The sequence below is a fragment of the Stomoxys calcitrans genome, chromosome 4 (genome assembly GCF_963082655.1).
Source record: "Stomoxys calcitrans chromosome 4, idStoCalc2.1, whole genome shotgun sequence".
Classification (NCBI taxonomy): Eukaryota; Metazoa; Arthropoda; class Insecta; order Diptera; family Muscidae; genus Stomoxys; species Stomoxys calcitrans.
In genome coordinates, this window is record NC_081555.1 from 61724572 (window position 1) to 61748848 (window position 24277).

Consider the following 24277-nt stretch of genomic DNA (forward strand, 5'->3'; position numbering starts at 1 on the left):
ATACTGTTACACCTTGACAGTTTTTATCGGCCGACTAGAGTTTTTTTTTTAATTCGTACATTTAGGCACTAAAACTTTCAAAATGTTTTTTCTTTACGGATAAGGCTAAAGCTATTAAAATTGCGAAACAGTTACAGTTTGATATTGGGTTCACCATCGGTGGCAGCGAAGCGACCGGACATATGCTAGTATATATTGACGTAGCAATTTTTTCAAATATTTGGTATTTTAAAAATTTATGAAAAAAAAAATCTTTTTATTTCCTAAGCCCCTAAACAAAAATCATTTTCTTAATATTTTATGACCAGTTAGCGAAGAAAGCTGGATTTAATGATTTTGGATAATAGAACCTGCTGTCAAAGGATTATTGCCATAATTTTTTTTTATAGAAACCATCAAATGCAACAGGACAATAAAACGGATTCCAGAAATATCTCACTTAGGTTAGGTTAGGTTAGGTAAGAGTGGCAGTCCTTTACAGACTCACTTAGACAACTTTAAGTCCATTGTGATACCACAGTAGCGAAAGACCAAGGCTTGTGGCGGGAATCGAACCCACGACTCCTGCACTGGTAATCCAATCACGCTACCAACTCGGCTATCGGGACTCCTAAGAATTTTGAGAAATTTTTTCCTTCGATTTTAGGTATGTAAAAAATTGCCGACTTTTGGCAAGTCAATTTACCCCCAAAACATGACGGGAAAAATTGTTGTAACTGGTTTCAGTCGTCTTCTATACGAAAATCCAAATTTTATTATGATACCTCTTTCCTAACTCGTGCTAAATTTATTAAATTTTCTAAGGCAGCTCTATTCTTGGGTATTTTTCGTCGTTAATGCGAACTTGGGCACACGGAGCAGCAGCAAGAGCCATTGAAGTTGTACACCGTTCGATGCCATTAATACGACTTCCAAAAGATATTTGCACTGTGCTGACAATCAGTGCAAAATTCAGCTCTGACTTTATGACCAGATATCACCGCCGATTTGTTCCTGCACCCAATAGCTACCACAATTAAAAAAAAAATTGTTTTTTTTACACCTTCGAAAATTAGCGTCCTTTCGACAGACAGACGGACGGACTTGGCTAGATCGACTTAAAATGTCAAGAATATATACACGTTATGGGGTCTTAGACGAATATTTCTAGATGTTACAAACAGATTGACGAAATTAGTATACCGCCATCCTATGGTGGAGGGTATAAAAATGTGGCCAGTTTTATATTATTACTAGCTAAACCGACACGCATTGCTGCGCCTTCTTTTACTTTATATGGAACAAAATTATCCTTTGAATATCTATTTTCTACAATTCAAGAGCTTCATAAAATTCGTTTTCTAATCTCCAGTACCTTATATTTGAGATACATATAACCATATTTGTACTCTTTTAGGGTTGGTTTGGAGAAGGGGCGGTGCCCAAAATACATAGTCCCACCTTTGGATTTCAGATTTGTATTCTACTCCCAAATACCTTTGTTTTAGCCCCATATTGCGATGGTCAGTGAATAACTGCTGTTTGTGGGTGTTGTGGGAAAGGGGTAAAACCCCATAAAATTGGCCCCGAAAGTGGGTGCCAATTTCGTACTCTACTCCCCAATACCTTTCATTTGAGCCCCACATTGACATGGTCGGTAAATATGTCCGATTTAGGGAGCGGGGCGGTCCACCAAACACTTAGCCCTGAAAATAAATCAGCATCGTGCTCTACTTTCAAATATCATTTATTTGAACCCCATATTGCCATTAGCCTCAAAATTGGATATCATATTCGTTTTCTAATCTCAATTACATTTCATTTAAACCCCTTATTGCAAAAGTCAGCAAATATGTCCAGTTTGGGGTATGGGCCCCAAAAACTATCAATATCAACCTCCACTCTTTTTAAGATCCAAATTGTCACGGTGAGCAAATGCTTCCTATTTGGGGTTTGTTATGGGGGTGGGACGTCCCTTAGACAGTTGGTCCCGATTGTTGAAATCACATTCATGGTCTACTCTCAAATACTTTACATATTGACAAAGTCGGCAAACATATCCTGTTTGGAGGGTGTTTTGTGGGATGGGGCGGTCACCCATTAACTTGGCCCTAAAAATATATCTCAGTTTCGTGTTATATCATAAAATACCTCGCATTTGAGCCCCATATTGCAATGGTCAGCCAATACGTCCTATTTGGGTGGTGCTATGGTCGTGGGGTGGCCCCATAGACACTTTTCCAGAATATTTATTTCAGATTCGTGCTTTATCCCAAAGACCTTTCATATGAGACCCATATTGCTATGGTCGTAAATTTGTCCTCTTGGGGGGTGTTTTTGAAGAGGGGCAGCCCCACTAACACTTGGTCATACATTTGATATCAGATTCGTATTCTTCACCCAAGTACCTTTTATTTGAGCCCCATATTGCCAGGGTCGGTAAATAAATCCTATTCGGGGATGTTTTGGAGAAGGGATCGACCCCCAGAAACTTGGTCCCACATTTGGATATCAGATTCGTATTCTACTCGCAAATACCATTCATTTGAGTCTCATATTGCCATAGTGGGTAAATATGTGCGATTTAGGGGGGTTTTGGGTGTTGGGGTGGTCTCCTAAACACTTGGTCCGACAATTGGATATCAGATACGTTTTATTATTTTAAATACCTTTCATTTGAGTCCCACATTGTAGTGGTTTGGCATTGGGCATCACATTTTTGTTTCGAGATTACTATAAGAGAGCAGCCAAAATTTCGCTAAAATCGCACCACCCATCTCCGAAATTTGTGAAATCTGTGAAAATTTCAAGAAAATCGGTTCAGCCGTTTTTGAGTCTATACGGAACATACATACAAACAATGGTGGGTATTTTTTCAAAGATGATGCGAATCGTAACATAACTGTGAATGGTGAGCGCGTGAGAAGATATCCAACTTTTTTTTCCAAAATGCAAGAGATTGACTTGCATGACATGTAGTTCAACAAGACGGCGCGACATGTCATACAGCACGCGTGAACATTTTATTTCATGTTCGGGATCGATCAATTAGCCGCCTAGATCGTGCGATTTCACGCCTTTAGACTCTTTTTTTTTGTGGGGCTGTTTCAAAGCTCATATCTACACAGACAAGCCCGCTTTAATTGACGCATTGAAAGACAACATTGAAGTATTTATTCGTGAGATACCGGCCGAAATGTTGGAAAGACGATGCGAAAATTGGACTAAGCGGAATAATCTCCAAAAATAAAATTTTATGGCCGTACTATCGATTTCATTAATTTTTCTGAATTTTATGTGTTTTTTTTTTAACTTTCCTAAAGCTCTTCAAAAATCACCCTTTATAAAAGAGTTGCGTGTCTGATTGGCTGAATAACTGATTAACGCCCAGCCCAAACGGCTTAAGCTAGAACCATGGAACTTGGCACGAATATGGGTCTTGGGTCGCAGACGCGTGGTAATGCTGGATTTCGTGATATTCGTTCGTAAAGGTACTAAAAAAATAGTGAATGTTTGTAGAGGACGAACCAAAAGGGCTAGGAGATCGAATTTGGGCTCAAAAGAAAGAGCGTCTTGAAGAAATGAGCAATAGAACGATTAGTGCCGCAATTATTACTATTTGGTGCCTTCTTTACGAATTGAGCTAGAGCTCTGAAGTTTAAAGGATCATGGTGCGTAAAATTGGGGTTGGGAAAAATGTGGAGAGTTGTTCTCGACAGAATACGTACGTTTAGTACCGCCTTTGGTATAATTAGCTACTTTATTTTGCTTGAGATAGAGCTCTGAAATTTAGTTACATGTAAGTACAACTAGCAAATATATGGAGAGTGACTAAATGATTTTTTCAAAATTCGTAAATTTTGGTACCAAATGGGATAAATAGTACGAAATAGAATTTTATCGTGAACTTGAAAAAATGTAATATTCGGTAACAAATCGTACCAGTAGTTGAAGAAAACGTACTAGTGCTGTAATTGGTACTATTTGGTACATTCTTCACTGATTGAGCCAAAGCTTTATATTTCTATAGTCTATAGCTTCATTATTAGGACACAGTTACATTAAGGTTCTAAAATGTACAAAATGGTACTTTTTTTATCAGATTGTGCTACAGCTCTTAAAATCGAGATGCAGTTACTCCTTGACAGTATATATCGGGGAACAAGGACTTTTTTTGAAATTCGAACATTTAGGTACTTAAACGTACAAAATGGTACTTTCTTTACTGATTGAGATAGATAGAATTTGGGATGCAAGTACACCTTGAGAGTTTATACCGGCCGACTAGAAACATTTCTTGAAATTCGCACATTAGTGTACTAAAGGGTACAAAATTGCACTTTCTTAACAGATTGACATACAGCTCTCAAAATCAGTATGCTGTAAATCTTTGACATTATACAATGGGGGGAAAAGGTGATTTTTCGAAATTCGTGCATTTAAGCACTACAACTTTCATAATGGTACTTTCTTTACGAATTGGGATACAGGTACGTACACCTTGACAATATATTTTAGATGACAAATAGTACTTTCTTTACAGATTGAGATATATCTCTAGAATTTGGGATACAGGAACACCTTGGCAATATATATTAGGCGACTAGAAGAATTTTTTGCAATTAGCACAATTAGGTACAAAATGGTACTTCCTTTACAAATTGAGCTACAGCACTTTAATTTGGGACACACTTGCACTTTGGCAGTACATATTGGGCGGCTAGGAGATTTTTTTGAAATTCGTAGATTTAAGTAATAAAACGTACGAAATGGGCTCTGAAATTTAAGATACAGGTACACCTTGACAGTATATTTCGGTTGATTAAATAATTTTTTGAAATTCGAAATTTAAGGCACTAAAAAGTACAAAATGCTACTTCTTTAACAGATTGAGAGACAGCTCTCAAAATCGAGATGCAGTACTCCTACATAGTATTTATCGGGGATCAAGGATACTTTTTTGAAATTCGAACATTTGGGTACTAAAACGTACAAAATTATACTTTCTTTACAGATTGAGCTATAGTTTTCAAAATTGGGTTACGGTTACTCCTTAACAGAATTTATCGGACTAGAATTTTTTTGCAATTCGTATATTGAGGTAACAAAAACGTACAAACTAGTACTTTCTTCACGGATCAAGGTTTAGGTCTGAAATTTTCAATACAAGTACACAATGATAGTATAAACCGGTCGACTAGACAATTTTATTGACATTCGTACATCTAGGTACTAAAACGTACAAATTTGTACTTTCTTTACGGATTGAGCAACAGCTCTTAAAATTGGGATACAGTTACTCCACAACAGAACACATCGGGCGACTTGAAGATTGTTTAACATTCGTATATATAGGTACTAAAACGTACAAAGGTACTACCTTTACGAATTGAACTAAAGCTCTCAAAATTTGGATACATTTACACCTAGACAGTATTTATTGGGTGACTAGGAGATTTTTAAAATTAATACCTCTAGGTACTAAACCGTACAAATTGGTACTTTCTTACCGGCCTGAGTTTCAGCTCTCATAATTATACAGTTGCAAAGTTAAAGATACAGTTGCTCCATGCCGGATACAGATTGAGCTAGAGCATGAAAATTTGGAATACAGAATGGGCGATTACAAAGTTTTTTCGTACTTTCTTTGCGGATTGAATTAGAGCTCACAAAAATGGGTTACAGTTACACCTTGGTAGTATTTATCGAGCGACTAGAGTCTTTTTTTTTTAAATTCGTCCACTTGGGCACTAAAACTTTCAAAATGTTGCTTCCTTTACGGATAAGGCTAAAGCGCGTAAAATTGCGACACAGTTAAACCTTGACATTGGGTGTACCATTGAGGACAGCGAAGCGACCGGGCGTGTGCTGATATGTATATAAATTGGAAAATTTTCTCTGAAAATGAAGCAACAAATATCTTTTTGAGAGATTCGTTCTGTACGCCTTTTCCTAGAATTTAGTTTTCGAATAGGATTTTACTACAATACTTTTGGTATCCAGCAAACTGCTCTTTTAATCATCGGAATTGTTTTAGTTTATTTTAACACTTCTTTTCTGCCTTCTTTTTCTTCTTTTTAGAATATCCGCCACAATGCCCATGTCCAATGCAACAGTCGTGTCCAAAAAACGTCCATACTGGGCCTCATATTGGTAGCAACAGCATCAATCGCACTCACAACGCCAGCAGCAACAACAACAGCAGCAGCAACAACAGTACATTAGCCAATCTCAGCGGCAATACCACCACCATCACCACCAACTCATCAGCAACAATAGTCAATCATTGCAACAGCAACAGCAAGTGCAGCAATTTGAATGTCTCGACTTCAATGCAGCACAACAGCAGCAACAAACCGACGATGAGCGATACGAGTACGGTGAACAACAGCAGCAGCAACCGCAATAACAACAACAGTATAACAGCGACGATGATATTGAATGCCAATAACAAGCACAACAACAGCAATAACAGCGAAGTGAATTCCAATAGAGGCCCAGTAAAAAATCTAAAAAATGCAACCGAAACACAAATCGAAACATCCAACAAACATGTCAACGACAATGTACCCCTCTTATCGGTCAAAACTGAATTATCCTCCGACGACACAGACAACAAAAGCCAGTATGAAGAAAATGTGGTCACACCCCCAACTCCCCCAGGCGCCTTCAGCACAAACGAGGATAAGCTTAAGGACTCGTCGGACAAAGATACTGCCATACAGGATGTGGAGGAGAGCACAGATAAGTTGCAAACAACTAATGCGATGACCGTTGCTAGCCCCACACCTATAGAGGCTTACGATTTGACAACTACCACACCTCCTCTGGCGGCCAGTGCGGGAAGTGCAGCGATGCCACCTGTCAAGAACAGTACACAATCCACACAACACACAATGACAGTGGGTAGAAGAGCCCGCATAGGTAAATCAATGGCTTGGAATATGGTCTATGCTGGTGCTGCAACCCACCCCACCGCTGCGAATCCAGTTCCCACAAATTTGTCAAATCCGGCTTTGCCAACGCAAGCGTGTTTACCAGGACGAACTGGCTCTCAGCCCGTATCTCCTTTGCATATCGCAACCTCGCCTACTTCTACGGCGACAGTAGCTTCCACCGTCCTAAGGCGTCCCACAGCGACCCACTCTGACCATGGATCAACCTCGCCTGAGCATAATGTCAATGGCCTGTTGGGCAAAACACCGACTCCTACCACATTTTTTGTCAATAATGTCATAACCAAACAGGAGATCGTTGAAGTACAAGCACCACTGCTGCTGAAGGCCGAAATCAAATCGGAGAAAATAAAACTCGAAGACGATATACTCGATACAATGTTGCTTCAACACAGCAACGTAGCGCAACACCAGTCGCACGGATGCCAACAATCTCCGCAGAAACATATCATACCAGAGAAAAATGAGCTTAAAATCATAAAAGCTGAGCCCATAACACTCAGCGAAATTTTGCACGAAAGCAAGGTAAAGATCGAGCAGGACTGTGAAATTCTCACACCATCCGTATCTAAAGACAGCCCCCTGGAGCAGAGGCCGGAAAGACGGACAGAACTGCTAGTGCCGAAGACGCAGGGTAGAATGCGATTGCTCCCTTCATGGCAACAGCCAATACATGCCACACCCCCACCCCTTCCGGCGGTTAATTGTGATATTGACTTATCGACTACGTCCGACGACGAAGTGCTCGATTTGTGTCACAGTCCTGTCACTGGGTGCTCCTCATCCTCCGCATCTCAGCCCAACTCAGGGAAACGTATGAAGATTTTGGAATTCAACAAAAACCAATGTAAAAAATCTCCTCCCAATAGCTACAAGAGTCTCATCAAGCAGGCTGAGCCCAAAATGTATCTCTGCCTGAGCCGTAAATTCGAAAAGAAATCGCGAAGCGGTAGAATTCACTCTTTCAAATCGAACAAGGGCAGTGCCCTTAATAATGGCATGCGCAGAAGGGAACTTCTGCTAACCGATCAACAAAAGGAGAGTCTACGACTAAGGAAGAAGAAATTGGCAGCTATGGAAAAACGTCGCAGGGAGTCTAAAGAACTTAAGAGATCGGAATTAAGGCTAAAACGAAAGTGCACCAAGGAATCCAAGACGACGAACACTGATAAACTAAGTATTAAGGGCGAAAATTCTGAGCTTGAGGACATCAAGCATAACTGTGGCAAAGTGAAAGCAGAACACGATGTCATAGATTTGGTGGAAGATGAAGAAGTGGATGAGTTAGTGAAGAATAAGGACAATGATGGGATTGCATTGAAAGAAGTCTCGGTGGCAACTAATAAAGAAGATATTGTCGTTGGTAGAGTTCCCACTGCCTCTCCGAAACCTTCCCCCAAGCGCGGCAAACCACCAAAGAAACCAGCTATACCCATGCATTTAATTGAAACTATAGACGCTGTGGCCCGAGGCTACTTCTCCGAGCCCGAGTGTCGCACAGCATGTTCTCCAGGACCATCAGATTTACACAGGATCAACACAAGCACAGAGGAAAAGGAAACATCTCGGAAACCTCTGGCCCTCAAGATGCAGAAGAAGACCAAAACCACTTTGGAGAAAAGATCCAAGTCAGAAACTAAGAAGCCACTTAATGCACATACCGATATCTTGACAAGTGGTTGCCTTATTCGAGAACAACTGGCTCGACCATTGCTAGACACAGCTCAATCATTAACTACCTCAAAATCAATGGAAAAACTAAGTACTCCTACAGGGGTAGCCTTAGATGGAGGGGTCTCCCTGGAGATGGCTTCAGGGGAGAACATACAGAAGTCGGCGACTAAAGTTCGCACAAAAGAAACAAAACCGAATATTATTCGGGAGAAGAAGCAAAAGAAGTGCACACAACTTTTCAAAAAATCAAAAGCTCCAGCGGAGGCCAATACCATGGTCAAGGACTCAATACTTATCAAGGAAAACCAGTTATCCGGTTTGAGCTTGGAAGCAAATAACAATGGATATCATTTGGAGAAGCCAAAAGAAGCCCAAAATCTCCCAGAAAAAAGCGATAACCTCCTTGTAGAGTCAACAAAATCAGCTGAGAACCTGTTGTCATTCCTACCTGGCGCCGTGGAGAACTCCACTAACTTTACATTTAACGCTCAAACTCCACCATCCATATTGCTAATGGATCCTCTTGTTTTTAATGCAACAGGAGCCACCAGCAGCAACATTGTTGCACCTGCATCAGCATCACCAACACCGTTACAGTCACAACATTCCAATGGTACTATTCAACCTGCAACTACGCCGGTATTCCTACCTCCTATGCCTCGTGTGGTCTGCCACTCGCACCATCAACATGGAGTCAAGCGCAATCGATCACGTTCCAAATTTGGCAGTCGAAAGCGGCAAAAGTTAAAACATTCCACGGTGTCATTTGAAGTTGACGAAACACTGCCGCCAGCTCCGCGTATGGATGTTGTGCCAAAATGGAACAATGGCTGGACTTGGGAGGGTAAACAATTCCAGGGTGCTGTCTTTTTGAATGTAAGTAATCCTGTAGTCATTAAGAACATTCAAGTGTTGATAAATAATTTCCTTTTCTCTCTCACATACAGAGCGATGATCCATTGGTTATACGAACTTGTTATCCTGCTATGCGCCATTTGGAGGGAGACATTATACGCACCCGCGACTGTGTCCTTCTAAAGGCCAATGAAGATAACGAGTTGCCTTATGTGGCCAAGGTGGCCCACCTCTGGGAAAACCCTGAAGACGGTAAGCCTCTGGCTGATTGATTTGTATCTTCAGGCTCTCAATTAACTAACTCTGGTCTCTTCCCGTAGGTGAAATGATGATGTCTCTCTTGTGGTACTATCGTCCTGAACACACCGAACAAGGCCGTCAGTTATGCGATAGCCCTGACGAAGTATACGCCTCGCGCCATCGAGATCACAATTCAGTGGCCTGCGTTGAAGATAAATGTTATGTCTTGACCTTTAGTGAATACTGCAGGTAGGTCTTAATGCAACTTATTGCAAATCATATTATAAACTTAGCGATTCACAACTAACGAATTGACGACAAAGTTTATATACAACTTTGTTCAAAGCTTCCTTCGCCCTTTCTTACACTCATGCATATACAAATTTGTCCGGCAATGAGTGCTGTCCGGTTCAAGTTTAAGCTAAATGATATGGGACCTCTTTTTTATAGCCGAGTCCGAACGGCGCACAGTATTACCTTACGAAATTGTATACCTATCTTTAAGAACACTTCAAATGAGAAGAAACCAAAATGAATATGTATACTTTAAGTCTTCTTTCTACTAATTATTGTTTGCATACCAAGGGTTTATAGCATAACGGTACGACATATTTCTTAGCAAATATAAACATTTATGCTTTTGTAAAAACTTTAAAATTTTTTTGATTAATGCACCAAAATAGATTTAGATCTTAAAGAAGACATGATTGAGGAACAATTTTTCAATCTAAAGTCTCACAAACTTTAATATGTGGTTATTACCATTAATTTTAAGTTAGAGGCAAATATAAAGAAATATCTTTCAAAATTAAAGCTTACTTACTTTACTTACAAGTACCCATGCCTCGGAACCATATAGTAGTAGTATTAGTAGTTATTGTTGTTGTTATTGTATCTTTCGTCTGCTTGAGCTCTGCGACTAAGGTGGGGTATGTTCAGAAGGATCTGAGGCTGAGTGGGTCTGGTTGGGCAGTTCAACAGGTGACTTATATCCTGTGGTCCCAAGTCAAAATCGGAAGTTAAGGCGCATACATCTGCCAGATCGTAGTTGAGCCAGAACTACTCTGGTTTGCCGGGGGAAGTTCATTTCTTCAGGTGCAATGGGAAGCGTTCGTTCTCCAAAGAACATTTTAACCCGGTGGCTATTCACCGGGTATCTATTCACCCGGTAGCTAATCAGCGCATCTGCATGCATGTTGTCTAGCTTGATCTAGAGGTTTTCTCTTGTAGCGCTGAACCTTACAAGATGATGATTCGGAGGGTCCCTGCGATAATTGCTTAGACAGCACGTAGTTATGTCTTCGCACGGGTAGGATATTTTTTTCCTAATGGAGGTGGACCACATGAAAACTAAGGAGACAGCCCGCCGCAGTCCGAAGAGCGGCATTCTGACAGATCTCAATATAATTCCACTGCGTATCACATAGCTGACGGGACCACACTGGCGCTGCATAACCTACCACAGACCGGCCAAGTGCTTTGTACGTGGTCAACAAGTTTCTTTGCCAGCACCCCAAGAGCTGCCGGAAAGTGACTTGATTACCTTGTTTCTACTTTTGACTTTATCGCAAATTGCTGTGGCATGTGGGGATAATGTGTAAAAGCTGTCAAGTATTTTGACGCCAAGTATTTTGGAACACTTGATGGTCGGAATAGTTTATCCATCAACCATCACATTCAGCTCATTATTCACCTCACGCGTATCTGTAGTGAACAAAGTTGCTGAAGATTTGGTGGCAGATAGCTTCAAAACTCTTGCAGCGAAATGAGCGGCAAGTTCGTTGAGGTAGCCATTTAACCTATCGCAGATGCCATCAATGCGTGGGGGCCTGATGGCATGATCGCACAATCGTCCGCATATGATACTATCTCTATGGCTCACTCTACCACGTTTCACTCTACGGTATTTCGATTTCTTATCCCTAAATTTCACAAATGACTGGCGACCACACAGATAATTTTCGACCCAGCGTTTCAGGCCTGGCTGGAGGGACGTGTCCTCAAATAGTTTGGCATGGCTGACCGCCTCGAATGTCTTCAATAGGTCCAGAGCCACGAGGACCGTCCTATCACATGGCAAGGGCTGATTGAAGTCAAGGTAAATGTGTGCGGTGATGGTATGCAAAGCAGTTGTTGTGTTATGTAGTCTTCGAAATCCATGCTGGTGCTCGGCGAATGGAAATTCTCCAACGAGGCTCGGGAGGAGTAGCCTCTCAAGCGTCTTTGCTACTGGTGAGAGAAGAGAGTTCGGTCTGTACGACTCCCCCTTACTCGGATCCTTTACAGGCTTCAGTAGCGGGATCACTCTGCCCATTTCCAGATATCGGGAACTATAAGAGTGTTCAAAAATAGGTTGAGTACAGTTATAAAGTACACGACTCCAGGTAAATCCATAATTCTTAAGCATCAATGTAGAGATTCCGCCTAGTCCCAACGCCCTGGATGACTTGGCGCCTCGGGTGATATTCGTAACTTTGTCCACGGTAAATTGTGATGGCTGTCCATCGGCTCGGAGACCACTGATGGCTCTCCTTCTAGCCCTGTCACCCTCGGCATGCACACTAAATTGACGGTTGAACTGCCTGGCGCACCTCTTCGGATCAGTCACAGTCGCCAAAAGTGACTGAGGTCCGGTGATCTCTTCTACCGATGTTCGAGAATGATTTACCACAGATTCTGCAGCAGCTTTGTCTTCTGGATCGTTGCAATCAATATGTTCTTCCGACTCATAAAATCTACTATCCCGTTGCAATTCAATTGCAAGAATGATACACTTACCGGCACTGTCCAGGCAATAATGGGACTGGGGTGCGTATATTACCGCACGGGAGAGGTCGGAGGGCTCACATAGTCCGACGACGACGCTTGTGACCCGCTGCTGTCTATGTTTGCACAGCACCTTGCAACATATTTAGTGTGACTATACTCCTGTAATGATGTAAGGCCAGAGCAAGATCGGAAATGCATCCACTCCATGCACCGGTTACACCTCACTGACACCGACCGATGATGGTGGCGATGAAGAAGACGGTTCTGACGAAAAAAGGACAAACACAAACAGAGGCAGCAGCCCTTGTTGATGAAGGACTCAATCGGATCAACCCGGTACGTACAAACAGCTGCCATGTTTATAGTATTAGTGTTTTGTATAGTGTTATCTTCGTTTGACGAAAGGTGTTTGAAGCGATAGTACGGTCCATATAATTGAATGTTTGAAGATTATTTCATGGAAATGTTGACCGTGACTGTGCCTCTGCTAAGTCCAATTTCACGAATCAATCGAACGATCTAGGCGCCCAATTGACCGGTCCCGAATGTGAAATAAAATATTCACCGAACTCGCCTTTCAATACGTCCCACCGTCTTGTTGAAACCACATGTCATGCAAGTCAAGCTCTTGCATTTTGGGCAAAAAAGGGTGCATAACATCTCACGGTAGCGCTCACCATTCACACTTACGTTACGATTCATCTTTGAAGAAGTACGGTCCAATGGTGCCACCAGCCCATAAACCACATCAAACTTTACGTACTCATTGAACCAAAAACGAGCTTCATCGTAAAATGGAAGAAGTGCGCGATGTACTTTCTTAACAGAGCACGAATTTTGATAATTAATTTCAATCATATGCAAGCGTTGTTCGTTTGTAAGTCGGTTCATGGTTAAATTATAGACCAAACTGAAAATGTTTTGCAGTTAAACAAAACACGAAACGTGCGTGAGCTGTTTAAACCAGTGCTGTCTAAAAGATAATAGCTGAAAATCACCCTTTATAACACTTTATAATATAGTGTTATATAATATAATATTTAGGCGGGGGTTGCAGATTTCAGCCTAAGTACGATGTTCAGAGATATTTGAATTATATTAAGTGCTATAAAAAATGTCGTTGTCAGGGAGGACTCCTCAGTGTGGCAGTGAATTATGGGTCCATCAACCAGTTTCAGAGGCAAAAAGTCTTTATTTTTTCAACATATCATAAAGCCATATAAGTCAAAAATAGGGAAATTTATACACAGTAAAGCCAAAGTTGTACGTCAAATAGTTTGTTAAGATTTTAAGGTTTGTTCACATTTTGTTTGGAGGCCACCATAGCACAGAGGTTAGCGTCGCCGCCTATGGCGCTGAACGCCTGGGCTCTAACCCTGGCGAGAACGTCAGAAAAAATGTTCAGGGGTGCTTACCTCCTCCTAATGCTGGCGACATTTGTGAGATACTTCTCTCCAAAGAAGTGTCGGCCTGCAACAAGCTACTCGAACTAGGCTTATCAATAAACTTCAACTTGAATGGGACAGCACTCATTAATATGTGAGAAGTTTGCCGGTATTTCTTAATAGAATGTTCATGGACAAATTTTTACATCTTGTTAATTTTTTCATATAATTCATATAAATAATAATAATTTTCACATTTATAAACACAAATTTTTGAATCTTGTGGCTGCTGCACTGACAATGTATATAAAACTTAACAGCCTAGTGGGAAATAGCTTGGGATCTGTGCATCTACAAAGATGGGTTAGTAGAAGGACTCTCTAAGCTGTGTGCTTTCACCACTTTTCGAGCAGGAAAATTTAAAATTTTTTATTGTTAATTGTACTTATATATGAAAATCCAAAAAGAAAATATTAGAATGTTTTCTTGGAAAAACTATACCCAAATCCACGGTTTGAAACTCACAGTTTTAAAGAACTAATTTCGATCGTGCATTACTATAGGTTACGTATGAATAAGGAAGACCATTTTGGTTTTTGGAACCCGGTTATTAATTTTGTTTTAAATGAGCACAGTTATTGTCAAATTCTTACCACGCCTTGTTAACACATCTTAAAACATTGTAATTTTTATCGATTTATTTTCGATTGAGAAGGTTTGAAAGAAATTTTGTCTGGAAAATGTGATCAAAATTTTGTCTTGGATGAAAATTTGATCAAAATTAATTATTAAGAGAATTTTATCGAAATTTTATGAAAAAGGTTATCCAAAATTTCAATAAGAATATCCCATGCAAATTTTTTCTTAAGAAAATTTTAAGCGATATTTGTTTGCATAGAAAGCATTAAACAATAGTCTAAAGCCGGACAATATCCTGCAATGGAATCTCAATCAGATTATAAGATTAAGCGCAAATAGACAAAAGTTATTTTCTCGACAGTAAACCTATATTTGTCCCAGACAATTGACTCTTGACTTTATTTATTTATGTATTTATTAATGCGTGCTAATTACAAAATCCTTAGATGTTTTCCATACCATGTCCCTAAGATGCTTCATGTTTGCCATTGTATCCCTACCTATGTGCCGGTGTCTGTTAGCCACGAAAGCCGGGTAATGGCCTAGGAAATGCTCCAATCTCTCATCATCTTCCTGTTGAAGAACATTGGACTTGGTTTACCATAAAAATAAATGTTTTTTGCGATACATTTTTGAAAGAATTTGTGTAAAATTTAAAGTTATTTTACCCTGACAGTATCTTTCATTCTTGATATACAGAACATGTCATTCATGGTTTCAACTAGTTTTTCTTTATTAATAAATTATTTTAAAGTCAAACGTTTGAAATTGATTGTGCATATTGAACTGGGTGCAACAAAAGGAAGGCCCTTTTACCATAGACGAAGCAGCTTAAGGGTTTACAATAAACAAAGTTAGTTACGTTCAATAATACTACGTTAATGACAAACGTTTAAAATGGTGAAGCGAAACGTTAGACGGTTACAATGTAAGCCAAACTTCGTGATAAAAGTTTTTTGTTTGTCGTAAAAATCCTCAAACGTTTTATTTTTTGCGTGTACACATACTTTCACTTGCGCACCGATTTTGCGTAAGTGAGCTCGTAAACCTGTGTCCCGTTATGACACCGAGAGCTATACCGACTCTCCTCATAGGATTTTCGGCGTCCTTCCAACCGTTTTACTTTTCCACACGCAGTTAACTCAGACTGTTTCTTCCGAAAGGCTTTGGGTTAACCAAGTTTATTGGCCGCCCTGGTTCTTATTGCCCTGATGGCCAGTTCATTGTCCGTAAAGATGTTCACACTCGACGTCCTCGCGTTAACACTACATCACTTCACGCATTTCGTGATCGCCCGGTTCTCCGCCTGCAGGACCGTATTAAGAACAGGCGGTCGAAAACAGATCTCTATCCTTCGGTTCTCAATGTAGACCCCAGGCCCACTCTTTCCTCCAGCTTTGATCCATCTGTGTGGCATGATCTCCCAAATGGCAATACCAGAGTTTCGTCAATCCAAGACTCTGTCGCTGGCATCAGTGCCTCCCCCCGACCTCAAGTGTCGTCTCAGGTATCCGATCGGAAACCTCTTCCATTGCTTTCGTGTTTCCGATCATCGTCTCGATTATACCGCGACGGTATGACCTGCTCCTTTTCTCTATCAATTCGCCCATCGCCTTAAGTCTTATAGCCGCAGTTTCTGCCTCACACTTAATCTGTATGTCTATTAGGGTGATGACTTTTTTACAACCTCATATCCCTGTACCAAAATATACTAATTTTAAATGAATCATTTGGTCACCCATTATATATTTCCTTCTTGCCAAATCTCACATCTCTATCTCCATCTGTAAAGAAAGTTTCCAATTTTACGAATTTTGAATGGATCATTTAGTCACCCATCATATGTTTCCTAGTTGTATCTACAAGCCAAATTTCAGATCTCTAGGTCCATCTGTAAAGAAAGTACAAAAGGGTACCAATTGCGGTACTAAACGTACGTTTTCTCCCGTTACCAGTACTATTTTTTACTTTTTCTTTACACTCTCATCCTTTTGCACCAGATGTCTTTTAAGTCAAAATTCTACCCCTATCCATCACCATGCGCAATCTTCATTCCCATTTCGTACCTATTTAGTACTTTTTTTAGTACCTAAATGTACAAATTTCCGACAACTCTTATTGTCGCTTAATTAAAGTTGCCATAGTGTGCCTAAGTTCCGAAATTCAGAGCTCTGGTTCAATTTAAAAGAAAGTACCAAATAGTACCAATTACGGTACTAAACATACTATTTCTCCCACTTCCACTTTTTTACCTCTGAAAGAATTTGAATTACCAGCTACAATCTGCTTATAATTCGTACAAATTTGAGTTTGAATTTGAAACTTGGCATCCAGTTCAATATGCACAATCCATTTAAACGTTTGACTTTATAATAATTTAAAGATAAAGAAAAACAAGTTGAAACCACGAATAACATGTTCTATATATCAAGAATGAAAGGTATTGTCAGGGTCTCTAAATAAATAACTCTAAATTTATCACAAATGCTTGCAAGAATTTATCGCAAAAAACATTTATTTTTATGGTAAACCAAGTCCAACGAAGAGAAGTTTACTTGGCGAAAATTTCCTTTATGTCATACGAACTATTTTTTTGCGTGTATGTTCGATGAAATAAAAGTTCGATTTAATCGAAAATGTTACATATTTATTCCACAATCCATTAGTTATAATACATTTTTCGCACGTATCACACGATGTGTACAACTTTCAGAGTTGCTATTATACCCTCCACCATAAGATGGGGGGTATACTAATTTCGTCATTCTGTTTGTAACTACTCGAAATATTCGTCTGAGACCCCATAAAGTATATATATTCTTGATCGTCGCGACATTTTATGTCGATCTAGCCATGTCCGTCCGTCTGTCCGTCCGTCCGTCTGTCTGTCGAAAGCACGCTAACTTCCGAAGGAGTAAAGCTAGCCGCTTGAAATTTTGCACAAATACTTCTTATTAGTGTAGGTCGGTTGGTATTGTAAATGGGCCATATCGGTCCATGTTTTGATATAGCTGCCATATAAACCGATCTTGGGTCTTGACTTCTTGAGCCTCTAGAGTGCGCAATTCTTATCCGATTGGAATGAAATTTTGCACGACGTGTTTTGTTATGATATCCAACAACTGTGCCAAGTATGGTTCAAATCGGTCCATAACCTGAAATAGCTGCCATATAAACCGATCTTGGGTCTTGACTTCTTGAGCCTCTAGCGTGCGCAATTCTTATCCGATTGAAATGAAATTTTGAACGACGTGTTTTGTTATGATATCCAACAACTGTGCCAAGTATGGTTCAAATCGGCCCATAACTTGATATAGCTGCCATATAAACCGATCTTGGGTCTTGACTTCTTGAGCCTCTAGAGGGCGCAATTCTTATCCGAATGGAATGAAATTTTGTACGACGTGTTTTGTTATGATACCCAACTACTGTGCCAAGTATGGTTTAAATCGGTCCATAACCTGATATAGCTGCCATATAAACCGATCTTGGGTCTTGACTTCTTCAGCCTCTAGAGGGCACAATTCTTATCCGATTTGAATGAATTTTTGCACCAAGTATTTCGTTATGATATCCAACAACTGTGCCAAGTATGGTTCAAATCGGTCCATAACCTGATATAGCTGTCATATAAACAGATCTGGTGATTTGACTTCTTGAGCTTCTAGAGGGCACAATTCCTATCCGATTTGGCTGAAATTTTGTATGACGTATTTTATTTTTACTTTCAACAACTGTGTCAAATAAGGTTCAAATCGGTTCATAACCTGATATAGCTGCCATATAAACCGATCTGGGATCTTGACTTCTTGACTCCTAGAGGTCGCAATTATTATCCGATATGCCTGAAATTTTGTACGACGGATCCTCTCATGACCATCAACAAACGTGTTTATTATGGTCTGAATCGGTCTATAGCCCTACACAGATCCCATATAAATCGTTCTCTCTATTTTATTTCGTGAGCCCCAATGGGCGCAATTCTTATACGAATTGGCTGAAATTTTACACAGGTCTCCAACATATAATTTAATTGTGGTCCGAACCGGACCATATCTTGATATCGTTTTAATAGCAGAGCAAGTCTTTTCTTATATCCTTTTTTGCCTAAGAAGAGATGCCGGGAAAAGAACTCGGCAAATGCGATCCATGGTGGAGGGTATATAAGATTCGGCCCGGCCGAACTTAGCACGCTTTTACTTGTTTTTAAATTAACAATGGGTCTTCGTAATAGAGGCGTGCAGCAGTGTAACTGCAAGTGTCAATAATAATATTGATATACCATATACATACCTCATAATATTGGTATAAATGAGAGAATAAGTGTAACAGTTATGGTATGGCTTTGCTTGTGCGTATTGATTGAACAGTAACAGCGAGAAGCTGGTGGGTGTTGCATTGGGGTTAAGAAATTATTTGTTTTCTTGCTCTCAAATATCTGTGGTACCACAAATATGGTGAAACTTTTCCAGCAAAAATTGGCAGGAGAGTTAGAACAGTATTTACGCTCTTTTGCTACTTATTTGAATTTAACAGCTGGTTTCATGAAACAGCTGTTCGATGTTGCAAATTTCTGGTGGGAAAAAACCTCCAGCAGAAATTTGTAAGCTCTCAATTTCTAAACTCTCAAAATTTTATTCGCCCTCACGCCCTCTTCCGCTCTCTTTGCTTGGATATAAAGTACGCGAACGGCCTCCAGCAACAATTTGTGCAAATTTGCACAATTATGGTGCAAAATAATTGAAAAAATAATAGTTCCAACTTGTAAAAGTAACTGAATTCTACAAATGCACACACACTATTACGCATATTTGTGTACGCGAACAAGAACATAAGCCCATGGGCTTGGAAGTATTACGCACACTAGCACATGTGCCCAACACTGCTGTAGTCCAAAGTAGTACCCAGTATTCCTGGCTTCTAGTTCCAAACCTGTTTATTCACTAGTTCCAAAGTAATCAGGGCTAGTTCCACATTTGTTTACTTCAAATGTAAACAACTGGTAAATTTAACATGAGTTTGTCATTGCAGTATGCATTTGATCCTGGAACTAGTACTACTGCTAATTCCAACAAACAAGTTCCGTAATTGATTTCTTGTCAAAGTTTGAAAAACATATATTTTTATATTTCTATTTGCTCTCGGTTTTTTCTCGGTCACTCTCTCTACTTAAACAATTTGTATGTTTTGTCAGTGGTCGACGAGGAGATTTGAACTTATCATCTTATGTTTGGTAGTCTTCTTCGCATCTTATAGCCTACCGACATCATTTTGTTACAGCAGAAAGTTTCTCAATTTAATTAAAATAAAAAAAAAATTTAGAAATCACTTTTAACATTTTTTTAATAAGAAAGACATAAAAAGTCGCACCTAATTTTTAAAAATTAGTTTAAAGAAAAAAAAAATAATAAAAAAAAATAAATAAAAAAACATCAAAAAAATAAAAATCTTGGGAACCCACCACCATGGATTCTGCTAAAATACGGGAGCTATATCTAGTTATGGACCGTACTTGGCACAGTTGTTGAGAGTCATGAAAATTGCGGTTTCCAGGGACTCAAGAAGTCGGTTTATATGGGAGCTATATCAGGTTCTGGATCGATTTGAACCGTACTTGGCATAGTTGTTGGAAGTCATAACAGAACACTATGTGCAAAATCGGACAAAAATTGCGGCTCAAGAAGTCAAGTCGAGAGATCGGTTTATATGGGAGCTTTATCCAAATCTGCACCGATATGGCCCATTTGCAATTCCCAACAACCTACATCAATATTTAACTAACTTAACTATTGCACAAAATTCTAAAGTTTAATTTTAATTATTTTCTATAATGATATTTGAAAATGTATATTCCTTTAAAATTTGTGTTATTATTTCTTAAGAAGGATACATTACTGTTCTTATAAGCCTGCACAATAACTATAAGATTTGATCTTGTTGTGTAGGTATTCATTTAATAAATTAAATTAAATATAATGTATCTGGGCAAAATTTCAAGCGGCTTGCTCTACGCGTTCGACCGCTATCGTGATTTCGAAAGACGGACGAACATGGCTAGTTCGAATCAGAATTTCGAGACGATCAAGAATATATATACTTTATGGGGTCCTAGATCAATATTTCGAGGTGTTACAAACGGAATGGCTAGATTAGTGTACCTGTGGTAGCTTCTGTGGTATCACAATGAACGAAAATGTCTAAGTGTGTCTGATGGCAGACTACCACTCAAACCTAACCTACATAAATTAAACTCCTATACATCCTCCCGGAATATGGTATACGATTTTGATGAAATTTTGAGCAGTGAATTGTAGCCAGTTTGGTCCAGATCGGACCCTATTTCGATATAGCCATGTCCGTCAATCTGTCCGCCGGTCGAAAGCATGCTAACTTTCGAAGGATTAAAACTAAGCGAAAGTGAAATGTTGCACAAATACTTCTTATTAGTGTAGGTCGGTTGGGATTGTAAAGGGCGCAATTATAGTCCGATTTGGCTGAAGTTTTGCACGAAGTGCTTTGGTATTACTTCCAACAACTGAGCTAAGTATGGTTCAAATCGGTCCATAACCCTATAAGGCTGTCATATAAACCGAGCTCAGGATTAGTATTCTTGTTCTTCTAGAAGGCTCAATTCTTATCCGATTTAGCAGAAATTTTGCACATATCGATGAGGAAATACTTCCATTAACTGTGTCAAGTATGGTCTAAATCAATCCATAACCTAACATATCCGTTTTACAGACCGATCTCCCGATTAGACTTCTTGAACTTCTAGAGGTCGTAATTGTTATCCGATTTGGTTGAAATTTTGCATATGTCGTTTTGGAATTACTTCCAACAATTGTGCCAAGTATGGTTTAAATGGTTGATAACCTAATATAACTGCCATAGAAACTGATCTCCCAATTTGACACTCTGAGCCACGAAAGGGCGCAATTATGTGCCTTTCATAGTCCGATCAACTTTTTTAGGTGTAAATTTAGTTTTTAGTTTTTGGCGGAGCTGTAGCACTCCCAAGGGAAAATGTCTAGCTACGCCAATGTTCTAAATATAGTGCAGTATAGCCCTTCATAACACTCAACCTGCCTATGGTTATTAACCAGGACATGCAACAGTCGCAGGTTTACGTCTGGAACAGCGGTATAAGGAACCGATTAGAGATGGCGCCCAATCTAACAGCTATGGACAAAAATATATCTCCAATTTTCAAGTTTTTGCCTGTTTCGGGAGATCATTAAATTTTACAATTTTTGTTTGTTTCTCTTTCGAGACGAGCTCGTTTTCGCAATTAATACGATTCAAATACAACATACCAACACCTTATATGGTTGAAGAGTCTTCTAATCAAAGACGCAACGCGTCCCATAGTGGTTTGTATGTGTGCTATCTCTGGCTTTCCTTTTCCATCTGCAAAGAAAATCTCCGATCATGGAGCTTGTCTTGAAATAGAAACAAACAAAAATTATATCTCCTATTGTTCAAAAGGCGACCCTCATTGAAATGTACGACTTGTTTAAATAAATGAATCCATATTTCAAATAATTGACTTAATTTTCTATACGTACCCTCCTTCCTAATCTTACAGATATCGCCGAAGACTTCGAGCAGCTGAAGAGGATATCGAAGATGTTAACATTGTACCGAAACGACCCAATTACTACAGTATACGCATAGTGCCCGACAATACCAATCCCGAGTTGGTTATGTTCTGCCGCAGGGCCTATGAATTCCGAACTAGACGTCTTCTGAAGATGCCAAACAAACAGGATTATTATGTGGTGAACTCCTAAAGCACACATCGCAGCTATGGTTCCAACACAAATGATAAATGCATGGGAAACTTTAATGAAAAGAGATGATCGACGATTGACGATCGTATGGCATGCATACGACAAAATGGCATGGACATGAATTGTTAAGGCCTTTTAGTAAACATTAAACAATTGTTAACGATACTTGTTTTTATTATATTTTCGTGACAAATTAAACAAAAACAAAAATTAAAACAAAAAATCCTTTAGAAATGCCATTTCGCCTAGAAGCTCTATATGATTTGTAAACTTTCCGGATATCTAAATCTAAAACACACACTTGAAAGGAACAACCTTATTATACTAAAACTAAAGGAAAACATAGCTACTAATATACACATATACAAACCGATAAAACAAACAAGCATACATCGTACATCATACATCAACATACTATATAGTATTAGTAACAACATCGGAGAGAAAAGAAAACTTTACACAAAATTTAACCAAAATATTTAGGCATAAATTAATATTTAACACACACACACACATACCATAGACAAACAACTATGCAAATTTGAAGTTGTATTTATGTTTTCTAACTTATATATAGTTTTATTAAGCGAAACAAACGAAACCCGTGCTGAAGATGAATTATTTCTAGAACTCTTTTTTGTGTTTGTATATTTTTTAATGTTAAGCCTTTAATGGAAATTCTAATTTCATTTAATGGCAACTCCCATTTAAGTTTAAAAATTTTATTTTTTTTTTTTGGAAACCAGACCAAATTGTTTTATAAACAAAAAAAACACAAAATTATTTTGCAAGAACACAAACAAAAACAATGATTTAAAAAATCGAAACTATATTCATTTAAAAACTATTTTAAATTTATAAAACGATTCTTAAAAATATTTTAAAAACAAAACACCCTTAAAGAACGACTACTTTCGCTCATCAATGCGTGAATAGATTTTGCAAAAACAAAACTAAATGTATGAAATCATGTACATCATCTGCATCCATTTTATGACATTGTATTTGTAACATTTCGCTCTAAAACATTATTTAATATATTTATTTATCCCTGAGCTTAAACCAAGCACTTGAGTAGTTTAAATTTTAATTGTTTTAATTTGGAAACCTATTTACATACATAATACACACACACACACAGACACACATTGACACAAAAAATATATAAATACTTATTAGAAATGCATACATTATTTTATTTATTCAATTCTTATATGATTTTTGATATATATAAATATATGTATAAACATCCCCATACATGTGAAATATTTTTGATAATTTTTATTTGTTTTACATTTATTTTATTATTGATGAAATATTTGTTGTTTAGTTTTATGGCCACCCAAAAACGCCTTAATTTCTTAAGTTTCTAAATAAAACAAAAATGTATTCAAAATATTTAAACAATGAACCCTTCTTTTTTGTTCGGTTGCCTCCTGTCTTCACGCCCACTTGAAGTGTGCGGGTTTAAACGCTAAGGACTATGAGAAAGTAGTCGATAGGTCGAATGGTCATCGTTGCTCATATAGGAAATACAGGCAATTAGATGTTGATTTTTATAAACAATTTCAGAGGCTAGGAAAAGGTTTAAAAACGTGTTTAGTTTCGTAACTAGGAAATTTCATAAGTTTGAGGAAATGTTTTAGGAATTTAAACTATACGGTGCTGTATCTCTTAAGAGAAAACGACCCTTCCCTATTTCATTGAAGGCATCGAAATCTTATCTACCCACTTCTCCTGATATTCTCAATCTGTCCTTAAATGTCCCATCGTCTTCGGTGAAAGTAGATGACCGATTCTACCAATAGCATTTCATCCTCGTGCATACTTTTTGAATAACCTTACTGAGCTTTCGCAAGAGAATAAGCAGACGGAGGGTGATAGATTGTAAAGACTTTAGTCGTTGTCCCACAGGCCGATTTTTGTCTCTCGTCTTGCAAACGACACTTCCAATGGTAAACATGCGACATTTATAAAGAAGTGCAAGGAG

At 38.8% G+C, this 24277-nt stretch overlaps 1 protein-coding gene across 8 annotated transcripts in view; it reads left to right on the top strand.

Annotated features, from left to right (window-relative positions):
- LOC106084413 (mucin-2) overlaps positions 1–23568 on the top strand; it is a 263301-nt gene extending 239733 nt beyond the window's left edge. For 5 of the 8 annotated variants that reach the window (XM_059366669.1, XM_059366668.1, XM_059366670.1 and 2 more), the window contains 4 exons: positions 6061–9485; positions 9557–9716; positions 9785–9953; positions 22083–23568. In XM_059366669.1, coding sequence (XP_059222652.1) covers positions 6061–9485; positions 9557–9716; positions 9785–9953; positions 22083–22287 — 3959 coding nt within the window. In that variant the 3' untranslated portion in view covers positions 22288–23568. The remainder of the gene's footprint in view (positions 1–6060; positions 9486–9556; positions 9717–9784; positions 9954–22082) is intronic. The other 3 variants (XM_013248085.2, XM_013248084.2, XM_059366672.1) reach the window with 1 other exon arrangement.
- Positions 23569–24277: the final 709 nt, after the last annotated feature.